Source organism: Lygodium microphyllum, chromosome 21 (genome assembly GCF_053477565.2).
Source record: "Lygodium microphyllum isolate KBCC chromosome 21, Lygodium_microphyllum_v1.1.10, whole genome shotgun sequence".
Classification (NCBI taxonomy): domain Eukaryota; kingdom Viridiplantae; phylum Streptophyta; class Polypodiopsida; order Schizaeales; family Lygodiaceae; genus Lygodium; species Lygodium microphyllum.
In genome coordinates, this window is record NC_141155.1 from 139579418 (window position 1) to 139591890 (window position 12473).

The 12473-nt window shown below is 40.1% G+C and overlaps 1 protein-coding gene across 3 annotated transcripts in view; it reads left to right on the forward strand.

Annotated features, from left to right (window-relative positions):
• The window catches only part of LOC148018645 (structural maintenance of chromosomes protein 6A-like), a 110012-nt gene that overhangs the window by 20569 nt on the left and 76970 nt on the right, over nt 1-12473 (forward strand). For all 3 annotated transcript variants that reach the window (XR_015687607.1, XM_087661117.1, XM_087661116.1), the window contains exons 11-12: nt 9152-9226; nt 9369-9473. Coding sequence is in view for 2 of the 3 variants with exons in the window: in XM_087661117.1 (XP_087517243.1) it covers nt 9152-9226; nt 9369-9473 (180 nt within the window). In the remaining variant the exon portion in view is untranslated. The remainder of the gene's footprint in view (nt 1-9151; nt 9227-9368; nt 9474-12473) is intronic.

Below are 12473 nucleotides of genomic sequence, written 5' to 3' on the forward strand. Positions count from 1 at the left end.
TTATAAACAGACTTAAATGTGTGTGCTTGCATTATTTCGCTACACCCATGACATATGTGCCATCTTTATGCCTTAACGTTTCTTGTACAGAGAGGGACCTCATTTGTGAGTTTAAAGAAGAATATGGTCATGATCTTTAATGCCTCCTAGTTGGATCACTACTCTAACAACACAGTTCATTTACCAAGGTTATATATTTAAGGGAGTACTCAGTATCCTTATATTTCTACCTTGGGGCAAGTTTCTGTGAACCCATTTCTGCATGAGTAGAGCTGTGGATGCTGAACTCCCATGAGGGTTTGTGGCCATTGTTGCCCTAGAGAGAAGGATTGAGTTTTAGGAGCCAAGGATAAAGCTATGGTATTTTGATACATTGGTCCTCCCAGCTGCCCCAAGGACTCAATCTTTGTACTAGATGGTAGAATATAGAGGAGCCACTGATTATTATGATTGCTAGGATGAACAACTGATCTCTATCATATGAGATCATGCAAGTGGAGATAGTGGTTGCTAAAAAAGTGGTTGAGATTCTTTTCAGGTGGTGACATGTATCCATAGACTAACTTATTTCAGACAAGTTAGTTTGAGATTGGTACTACGATTCTGACAGCACGTCTCTGCAAGATGAGGCACAAGATGTTGAGTGCACAGCTGAGCGGCCTCCAAACAGATGCATCACCAGTACTACAACCTAGATGCACCTACTGTGGGGATTAGCTACACCACAGTGAACTGATTCATTAGTTTGAACATCTGCAGAATTTCTTCCCCTTCTTTTGAGAAGGGCTTCATCATGAGTCTAGGGTAACCATGAATTTATTCACCCCTTAAAAACATTGTGTTTTACCTTTGGACAAGTCCCAAGTGAAATGCCATTTGAAACGACTGAATGATACAGATAAGACAATTTTTTTACAGAAATGAGTTACAATTTACACATACCATGCAAAACCTTTAATACCAACAAATGATGTCTTTTTTGGATGCAATCATGCATGTGTACACATGCACATTTAATATAGAGTAGAGATTAAGTATAGGTATCAAGGTTCTTGAAACACAAGCAGTTGTTTTGAATTTATTCTTTTCTATGTAATTTGTCTACTAGGGTGAGGTTGGGTTTTTACTTCTAAGTGATCTCAAAGGTTCCAATTCTACGTGATTATATATCATCATAATGATATTTTATTCTATGTACGATATGTGGATAAAACCATAAAAGAGACTAGAAAGTCAACCTTTCTCATTTTCAAAGATTATGTTTAAGTCAGCTGTTTCACTCAAGGCATTTCATGCTCTAGTGAAGTGTTTGAAGGCCCAAGAAACGCGTTTCATGGTTACCCTAGATAAGTCTAGAATATATGGAGGTGCATATGCCAATATAGGATGCACATATGCCATTTAGGTTTAGATGTGATATAGTCTTGATGCAGACCTTACACCAACTTTGAGTTGAGACAAGGAGAATTAAGATATTGTAGAACGGCACATGAGGACATGCTTTTGCTAGGGCTGCTAGATGAAGGCGAAGATAGATGGGCACTAGTTAGATGCCTCATTAGTGTGGTATTCTCATGAGGGATTTGATCTCTTGCATTGGTTATGCAGTCCTTGACAAGAGATGCTGGGGAGTCTTATCTACTAGAAATTTGTAGGCACCATAAAAACAAGGGACGGGGTGTGGGAACGGGTCAGAGACGGGGGTCAACCAAAACTAGGGAATGGGGATGGGGGGAGGGGGGGGGGGGGAACGGCATATTTAAAAAATGCATTTTCACATATAAAACAGTTTTCAGCTCATCACATTGGACTCTATTGCAATGAAATATATAAACAAGCACAACTTGAGCTTTAAAAACATCATTGTTCATTGAATTTTATTAGCATGTCGCATAGCAAACATGAGATGAGCAAATGACAAATACAAACCGTATGGATAAACTTTAACAATCAATGTATTACAAAAGAGCATGCGTCCAAACTCCACTGTGACCTGTCATTGTTCATGTGACATGAAAGCTTAAGAGTTCAAACTTCAAAGATAGGAACTAAAAACAAATGTTCAAGGAGAAAAAGAGTGAACATTGAGTAGCAAAAGACGAAAGACTAAAGTAGCTTTATCATTCATGACATCATGTAGGCCCTAGGGCGTAGGCAGTAGCTAACTAGCTGCTAGGCTATAATCAGCCATAAAGCAACATACAAAATGAAATTTAGCATTGAATTAGCCCAAATCTAGAGGAAATTATCATCATCTGCAACAAAATGAGCATCTACAAGCTGCGGTAATAGGTCATGACATCATATAGGTAGCTGGCAGTTGGATACCAAGCTATAACCAGCCATAAACCAACATACAAAATGGATTCTAGCAAGGAATAAGGCCAAATCTAGAGGGAATCATCATCATCTTCTGCAAAATGCTCATCTCCAACTCTTGAAGTGCTAGCCTCATGATCATGGGTGCCATGCATAGTCTCCATAAAAGGAGTATGCTCCTCCTCCTACTCCATCTCCCACTGGGTAAATGGATCGGCTTGTGATGTAACACTTTTGCAAAATAATTGCTCCAAGCAAGAGGAGCTCTCTGCTTGACTTAAGATACGAACAACTAACTTTTGCAACTCTGGCCCATCTGATCCAAAATCCTCCCACCACAAAGGTGCCCTAACCTTGCATCAGTCATATAGAGCATCCGCACAGCCATAAGAGCTTTTTGCTCTCTTATAGAGAGCAAGCTGATCTCTAATTTTGCGCCTAGTGTCAACATTAGGCACCATGCGCTCAAGAATTTGTCTCCAATGGAGATTGATCTCAGCATTATTTTCTTGATTCTTACCTTGAAACTCAGGATCCAAAACAAATGCAGCTGAATGCAGAGGTGAGCTATAGACATTCCACCTGTCAATACACAAATCATGTATCTCCTCATATTGCTCAATATCAAGTACTAAATCTTTCAACTTCTCAATCATCGTATCCATTGCCTTATTACACTTTGGCAATACATGGCTACATACCATCGACGAGTCTCAACAACTGTACAATAGGCACAACCATTGCATCAATTTTTCACATTATCCCAAAATTCATTGCTCTTTGCATTTTCTCTGCATGTCATGCCCACGGGAGTGACTGTTAATGAAGAAATACTAAACAAAAAACTGTCTCATTGCACCCACGCACTCTCTGAGACGCCCTAACATCAAAAAGTTGTAGGCAAACCGTGTGTTTGAATACTTCAACATCTTTCTTGACCTATTTGTAAACTCATTGCGATGGTATTAGTGATTTAAAATAAAAGTAACCATTTGATTTGCATAATGTATCACAGGATGGACCCATGATAACTCACTAATATCCTTCAAAAGGTTATTCAACCAATGCACCATGCAATAAGAAAATGTGATATGCTTATACACTCCTTGAACAATGGCACGTGTTGCCCTATTTGTGGGCTCACCATTAGCCACAAAACCAATCACCAAATGTGGCCCAACAATCTCAATGGTAGAGATCCACTCTGTTGCAAGTTGATCTGCGGACTTCCTAGTCCCTGAAGCATCATAGGATGACATAAACTACATCTCCTCTCGAGAATAAGCTACAATGCTATGGATAGACCTGTTTCTTGTGTTACTTCACCAATCAGTAATAAGTGTGACACCATTTTTCTCCCAATCTCTCTTTATGTTTGTTGCAGCTTGCTCCACAACACGCTTTTTCTTATCGAGCAAGGTAGTGTGTAAAGTCTCAGAAGAGAGGAGCACATAGTTAGGTCTATACTCTCCAACCTTCTTTACCATGGCTCTAAAGTACTCCGATCTAGGGACATAAAAATAATAAACACAATAATTATCATGATGACATGATTTTAGAATAAGTTATAAGTTAATATTATATAAGTTATAACCAAGCTATAAATTTAAAAATTATATTATTTAAGGGAAAAAAATATAAATAGTAAAGACTCGAACATATTAATTTGTCAAGACTCAAAAGTTGGCTGTATGAAAGGCAATATGGTTGTGGTAGAAGAACGAGCCACTGTTGAATCTATCTCCTCTTTTTTGATTTAGTCCCAACTTTCCTCGAGAGTAGTCTAGCGTCTAATGATCGAGGATGAAGGCATTGATGGTGAATATGGACTCAATCCAGCGACACCGTGTAATGTGGATGCCACACTCGCTATTGTATTTGAAGCTGTAGGCCTATCGGTTGCTACTACTGCTGCCGTTGCCTTTGCCACAAGTGTAGCCGGATCGACCGCCACTCGTGTAGGTCTCGATGCAAATAGAGCTTTTTGTCCAACCACACGATCTAGAAGCTCCCTTCTCTTCTCTAGCATGACATTGGGACAAAATTGCACTTTCATTCTTGGCTCATGCAATAATTGGGCCCTTTATTTGTGCCACTCGTACGTCACTATGGACACAACTTGCATGACTAAGGGTGTGATCTGTTGGAGCATCTGCCTCTTCCTCTGACCCGACGAGCCGGTCCCGAAGAAGTCGTGCGGAGACAAGTGTTGTACAACACAAGGTGCTGGTGGAATACACAGGTAGGTACGGGTGCTAGAAATCAATTGGTTACTAGTTGCTCAGTTGCTCATTGCGGGACGCAGGTGCCCGATGCAGGAGATTGTTGGTTTTTCCTCCCAAAGAAGAGCCAACTAGTCCTCACCTCTCTAAATAGATGTGTGTGGAGGACTTCTTGTGGACTTGATCGTTCAGTCTTGCGTAATGCAAGAACTTAAACTCAAACTCGTAGAAGGTCGGCAATCTAGGTAGTGAGATAACGTGTTGGATAAAATGAAAGTATTTGTTGGGCATTTTGTTTGAGAAGAACGTGACTTGACGCGATTTGATTGTTGTCCGACTTCGGGGAGCTAGTGGTGACAAACTCGGCAAGTTTGTGGCAATATTCGGCCAACTTGACTTTCAGATCGATATGTCGAGTGCGATCTAGAGCTGCATAGTGGTCAATGAGATGATTCCCTCATTTAGATACAAGGGGAAAATGCTGTAACTGAGAGTGGAATTCAAGAAGCAACCCCGACATTAACTCAACATTGGTTGTGGCTTTGCAGTCTCTCCATTGACGGATATGATTAGGCTGAGCTAATTGAGGGTCCTGAGTACCAGTGACACGGTCCCAAAGTCCTTGAGATTCGAGTACTTGTTGCATGAACTTCGATCAAGTGGTAAAATTTGACCTGTTAAAACAAGTCTTATCTGTGAAGGCATTTTTGGCTGTTGCAATAGGAGTGGTAGTGCTAGGAGATGGAGGAGGTGTGTAATGGGGGTAGGGTGAATAGGGGGGATAGGGTGGGGCAGCAGAGTATACAGAGGAAGGAATCCTAGAGTGTTCACCATGCATATGAGAAGCGTGTATAGTGGCTTCAAAGGTGGACATGGGTAGATTGGGTATGGGCATGGTAACGGTATGAGGAGCTCAAGGTGGAGGAACAGGGACATGGGGAGTATAAGATGGAAATTCTTGCATAGGAGTGACCCAAGGGATGTGTGACGATAGTCCATAAGTAAGGATGGATATCCTTGTGTCTGAAAGGTTGTGTAGGGGGTTTGTGAGCGTTCGGGGGTAGTGAAGGGGATGCCCATCACAATCATCCTAGAGTGAAAGGATGTGCTAAAGTGGGGGTAGCTAGAAGGCATAGTGTTAAAGGGTGGCATTCCCCCTAATGATGCACCAAGAGGTGGAGGGAATGGAGAGTAGGTAGATGGTGGGATGGAGAAATAGAAAGTGTTAGGAGCGGAGATAGAAGATCCAACCCCTAATGTGCTTTGAGTGGAAGTGAAATGTAGTCCAAGATTTTGGAATGAAGATGTGAGTAGATCAGAATGTAGAGAAGATAGTGGTGGGATGGGAGGAGTTGAGAAGTGTGGTTTACTTGCTCAAATGAAATAGATGGTAGAGATATACTTGATGAAGGGTATTTACTTGGAGAGCCTCCCTTGTTAAAGTTAACAAATTGAAAATCATCCGGATCTTGCACAACAAAAGAATAAATAGGAGAGGGTTTTGGTTCATACGACTCAAAAAGGGGTATATGAACTCGAGACAAGGCCTAGCTAAGATAAAGGAGATGGATTGCCAGATGCGCCAAATGCTGTGGTTTCTCCAAGTTCAGAGAAATGGCCAGTCTCACCAATCAATCTAGATAGAGTAGTAGCACTTGTTGGAGTGAAAACTGAATTGTACGTGATATGCTATTACTCCTTAAACTCTTCATTTGTAAGACGGCTAAAATGAGAAGAAGAAGATGGTAAAGGTGAAGGTGTGTCTACCTCCTCCTCGAGACCATAATACTTTCTCAGAGCCTCCAATGATGCAGAAGCTTGTTAGGGTGTCATAGGATTCGAAGAAGAAGGTGTCTAAAACATATGAGCCAGAATCGAGTCATGTGTGAGTCTTGCACAAAGATTAGCCTCCACAATCATTGCAGGATACTCTTTAGAACAACACCGGCTTTGATAACATGTGAAGATATACTAGGGTTTGCACCGAGGAAACACAACATGCATGACAAGGACTGAAATACAAAGACTTAGATAGAGACAAGCAAAACTTAAGCCCTAAACGCAAAACTCAAAACTCAAACTGAGAGAGAAGAAACTCTGAAGCGAATGAATGCTGTAAATGAATGTAATAGTGTATAGAATGCCAAAGGGCAGAGCAATGAAGTGTTGGAGAGTGGCGTGCATCGGATACAGATCCAAAGTGCTAGGACCACCAGTTGGAGTGACGGAATGTGAGAAACACCAAATGCTGATCACCGGAGTGTGAAGAGATTGAGGCGATTGCAAAGGATGATGCCCGATGATGTGGGTGAAATAGCAAAATAGAGTAGTAGAATGCCACAGTAAAAATGTGGTGGTAAAACGCAATGGTAGGCCATCATAGGAGAGGAGCAGACAAGGTGATTGTAGTAGTCATAAAGGCTTGGACCGCCACGTGGTGGGAAATTGATGGCTGAGATCTGCACATAAGGATGAGAAACTTGCAAGGAAGAGATAAGGCTGAATGGTGGGTAGCTTATCTATCAATAGATGTTGAAGGGTGCCCCAAAAATTAGGGTTTTGGAGGACCACTGACCGCGCACCAAATTTGCGTTTTTCATTAATTAAGTGTGTTTTGGGGCTGTTTAAAAATGCTAATCACCTGTAAAGCGTGTTTTAGCTCAATAATCATACTGTAGATTTATAGGACATTTCTACTGTAAAGACTTTCTTGAGGATATTGATAGAGATTATTCACACTCTTCAAAGAAGATGCAGGAGATTTAAGGGTGAATTTGAGCATATGAGAAGGAGGAGCATGTGAGGAGGGACACTTTTCTGGCATTTGGGATACATGCTCCTTCCACCCAAAGTTACAATGTTTTGGCATTCTAGACAGTCTTGAGTGATTGTTAACCGAGCCCTTGTACTAGACTTCTTTTACCTTGTTGCATGGTGGGAATTGTAGTAAATCAGGGTAAATGGACGTGAATGTCTTTACTGTTTACCATTTGGGCGCATTTACTGTTTACAAGGACTAGACAGGAAACTTCATAGAGTATCTCCCAAAACAAACCTTTAACCACTAGAAGTCTTGAGACTTGTATTTGGCATCCTCTGTAAAGTTCCACAATGTAGCAAGAGGTCTAAGTCCATATGATGGGAGTGATAGCTCAGTTGTGTGTGTATAAGCCACAAGAGGGACGCGATGCCTTTGGAATGTAAAAGTAATGGCTAGCTCTCTTTGCACCATAAGAGAGCTTCAAAGTTAAAGTGAATTAGAAGAACTCCAAGTTGAGGAAGAAATGTATATGTAATGGTCCAAGATTTGTGTAAGTGAATTGCAAAAGACTGAATTGCATATATGCCATAACAATGAGTTCAAGGTGGTTGCTGGAGCGCATGCAGTATGCACATCAGTGAGGGCGTAGGAGAGAGGGTGCTATAGAGCTACCGCATGGTGTTTGGGCCAAAAGCAGCAGCATGCCAAGTGATGGCTATAAAAGGACAGCAGCACTAGGGGTGTACGTATAGAGAAAACCTCAAGTGCAGACTAAAATATTTAGCACTAGGGGTGTACATATAGAGAAAACCTCAAGGACAGCAGCACTAGGGGTGTACATATAGAGAAAACCTCAAGTGCAGACTAAAATATTTAGCCATAACACAATAAGCCACAATTAATCAAATGAGCAAACAAGTACCTTAATATTTTATATAAGGAGGTACTGCTAACAAGTCATTGTTGATGTGGGCATTGGGACATTTCATGAATTAGTGACAAGCAATGTGGGTGGCCTATGTGGGATTTTTGACAATAGTCTTGAGCGCGCAGGGGTCTTGGTCCCAAATCTTGCTGATGGTGCCGACATTGTGCTGATTTCAGATTTTCTTGGGGGATTAAATGTCATAAATGCTGTTTGCAGAGAGAGAGAGAGGGATGTTATTGTGGATCCAAGGAGATCAACTTCATCCTCTTCAATACATCTTCTAGTAGAAATGCCACTTCAGCACCATAGTTTACCTATGTCAATGATATATTGGATTACATATCCTCCACCATTCACCTTGGGGCCACTTTCTTTCACACCAAGGTTTGCATGAGGAATATTGGGAGGCCAGTCTGAGCATGCTAATGCCATCTCAGCCAACCAGATCTGTGAATGTATTCATGTATGTACTGCTTGAGAACGTGTGTGCCGAATGAGGGCCTTGATATTAGGTGTATATTTCTTGCTTTAAATAATGTGCATTGTTGTATGTTCTAGCACTATAGCCCATGAGATTAGTTGATCATGCAACCAATGTACTTACAATGTACTCAGTTGCTCTTTACAGGGCCTTCTTTGTACTTTGTATCTTTAGCTCAGGGGGATTTTCTCTGGGGTGTCATCAATAGGATTTTCTTCTCATTAAAAAATGCAGCAATCTGAGGTTTTCCAGACTGAAACAGGACATTTTACAACCTCTTCATAGTAGATATAATTTCTGCATGTGGATCCTAGTCCTCTTCAGTCATACATTTTTTCATTGTACATGATAGTGGTTACAACACTTGATTCACTAAAAAATAGTTCCGATAATATTCTGAGGCTTTTTGGTCTTAATTTCTTTGTACTGTTTCTTTGCAGGTAGAGGAAAAAAGAAGGGAATACAGGGATATGCAAGGACAAGTTCGAAGACTCGAAAGTCAGCAAATTAACAAGGCATGCCAATCTGTCTAAACTGTTTTTAAAACTGTGAATACTTTTGTTCAACCATATTGTTGTTCTATTGTTTGTTGTAGGCTGAACATTGCTCTATGGAAAAGTCCATCTTCTTGATATCAGTAACTTTTGGTTTTGGAAGGTCACGGCATTTGGAGGGGATGCTGTTCTACGTCTCCTTGAGACCATAGAGGAAAAACAGCGATCATTTTCAAAACCTCCTTTAGGTCCAATAGGAGCACATGTGGTATGATTTATATTCAATTGTTGCTATAGGCTCATCTACTGAACAAGATCAAATTTTAGTAGGTGGCTTCTATATCATTTTTTTCAAATGTCAATGGCAGTAGTTCTGTAGAATTAGAATTTCACCTTGCAAAGGGCTTATGTCTGTTACATTTGGTGTGATCTAGGTCCTAGTGTAGTTTTGATTTTCACCCCAGTGGACATGAGTATCTATAATAGGAAACACCTTTCATTCTCAAAGATTTCATCTTGTTTGAAATTTAGGCTTTTGCTCCATTGTGACTTCACTTTTAGGGCTCTTGTACAACCAGGCTTCCTTCTCCAAAAGGGTTGTAAATGTCCCGATTAAGCAGCAAGTCTATAATTTACATAAATTGAAATATAAATGTTACCAAATAATCTTGGATAGTAGACTCCTAGTTGGCCCCAAAACTAGTGCCTCTTGGAGTATTTATTTAGCTTCTATTAATTTTGGATGAAGTGCACTAAGAATTGGCTCCAATCTCCTTCACTATCCAATGTCTCTTGCTGTCAAAAATGATCGGCAAGCATTCAAATCACTTTGGCCCTTGTTCTAAGAGGGGATTGGTCTCCAATTGACCCTTTGCTGGTCAAAATGAGCCCCAAATCCAATTGGGATGGTTGTGTTCTTGAAATCTTTGGCAACTCCTCGAATTCCAGCTGTTAATCTCAAGAACTAAGCCTTTAATTTCTTGGCATGGGGCCCAAGGTGGTTTGTCAACCTTATTTTCTATTGTAAATTAGGGTTTACAACAACAAATGCTTTGTTGTCCACCTTCTGGCTTGGATCTGTAAATGGCTGAGGGAATGATTGTAGATGAGATAGAAAGCTGAGGAGAGAGAAATTTCTTATTTTTATCGCAAGGAAGTGCTCAAATATGTTGTTGCCTTCTTGGAAATGACTGAATGATTGCACCCCACCATCAGCAAGAGCCCCACATGTAGTTGCCTGTTCTTGTGGGTCCTAGAATTGATGTCGCTTGCTTGTAGACAATCTCAAGGGCTGTCACCTGCCTCCAATGGCCTCTTGCTCAATTGTTAGAAGCAACTCTTTGATAGTCTCCAATGGTTGGGCTGATCACCAATGGTCGGAAAATTGTAGAAGCAGTTCTCTCTTTTCATCTCCTAACCTTCACAATGCTTGAACGTGGAATTTTCAGCAATTTAATTAATTTTTAGTATTAATAGTTTTTGCTTAGAAAGTTTAATGTGGCCATCCATAAATAAATTAATTGAAGTCATCTTTTGGCATCTCTTGATTTGCTATTCACTCAACCCTTGTATTAGACTTCGTTTTGTGTGTTTGATGTATCATTGAAGTAATCTATTGGGCTTACATTGTTATTTTACCTCAAGTAGCCTTTTCGAATGTAATAGTTTTCCTTCCCTGCGGATAAATAAAAACCAACATTGCTCGTCTCTCTACCTCCTCATCCAATCTTACGAACTAACTGTAGTGAAAACCAAGAATTTGTAGGTAAGAGGATACTGTGCACAATAAGAGAAAGAGATAGAGACAATATAGAAAATGGAGTGAACTGCAGTTGTTCATTTCATTGCTAGTAGCTGTATATATACATGGTACATTAAATGAGGCAGGTGAGCTTCTTCTCTAAATATCTAAGATATTTACAAAGTGGATATCTATGGGATCCTTTTGTCCACATATTTGCTTATTCTTATCTTATCCAAACTTTTATCCTCACATCCTCTCTCAAAAGGATTCCATAGGAGATTTGTAGAGAAATAAAAGATTACATTCAATTCAACAATTCAACTAGAATATTTTCCTCTCTCTATTTGAGTATGTGGAGGATTTTCATGGCAATTTTATGCTTCAAGTGGGGAATTGATTTGGTGAGGAAATCAACATCATTATCACATGATGGTATATATTGAAGGATGATATGGGAATTTTCAACTAATTCATGTACAAAATGATATCTCATATCAATATGGCGGAGCTTCAGACTTAATTTAGGGCCTTGAATGACAGAGATTGATGCTTTGTTGTCGGTGAAGATGGGAATTTGTTGAGGCTGATATTCAAAGCTGATTTCTTCCAAGAGTTTCTTAAGATAAATTATTTCCTGGGTAGCCATGCTGCATGCTACATATTTGGCTTCCGTAGTAGAAAGTGCTACAGAGTGTTGTGGTTTGGTGCTCCATGAGATGGGATCTCCTACTAGAGTAATGATAAAACCAGTGAGAGATCTTCGGGTAGCAAGATCACCACCCCAATCTGCATCTGAATATGCTCTTAAAAGAAAATCATTGCTGTCTTTTGTAAAACATATCCCCAAATTAGATGTTGCCTTGAGATATCATAAGACTTGTTTGAAGTGGGTTGATGCATGGCTTTGGAAAGAATATGTCCTGCATAAGATAAATCTGGATGGGTACAAGTAATTAGATACTGAAGATATCCAAGTGCTTCTATATAAGGTATAGTCTCCATTTCACGAGCCTGCTCAGTCGAAAGAGAATGGGATGAGGATGGATTCAGTTGGAGATTCTGGGCAAGTGGAGTGACCATGGGATTATAGTGGAGCATGGAGTAATGCAAGAGAATAGACACAATATAGGTATGTTGATGCATTTTGATAGCTGTGGGTGACTATTTGATTTCAATGCCAATACAATAATGCATAGGATCATAGTCTATGATAGCAAACTGTGAAGATATGATAGATTTAGCTTTGGACATGGCATTAGGAGTGTCGGTAAGAATGGGAATGTCATCAACATAGAGGCCTAGGATAATGACAGTGTTGCCTTGAAGAAGAATATAAATGTTATGATCAATGTCTAGCTGTTGAAAGCCACGGTGTATTAAGTGAGAATGAATGCGAGTGTACCATTGCCTTGGTGCTTGTTTCAAGCCATAAAGAGCTTTATGCAATAAACAGACATGAGTAGGAAATTTTGGATCAACAAAGTTTGGGTTTGAGACATAGATTTTCTCTTCTAAGTGACCATG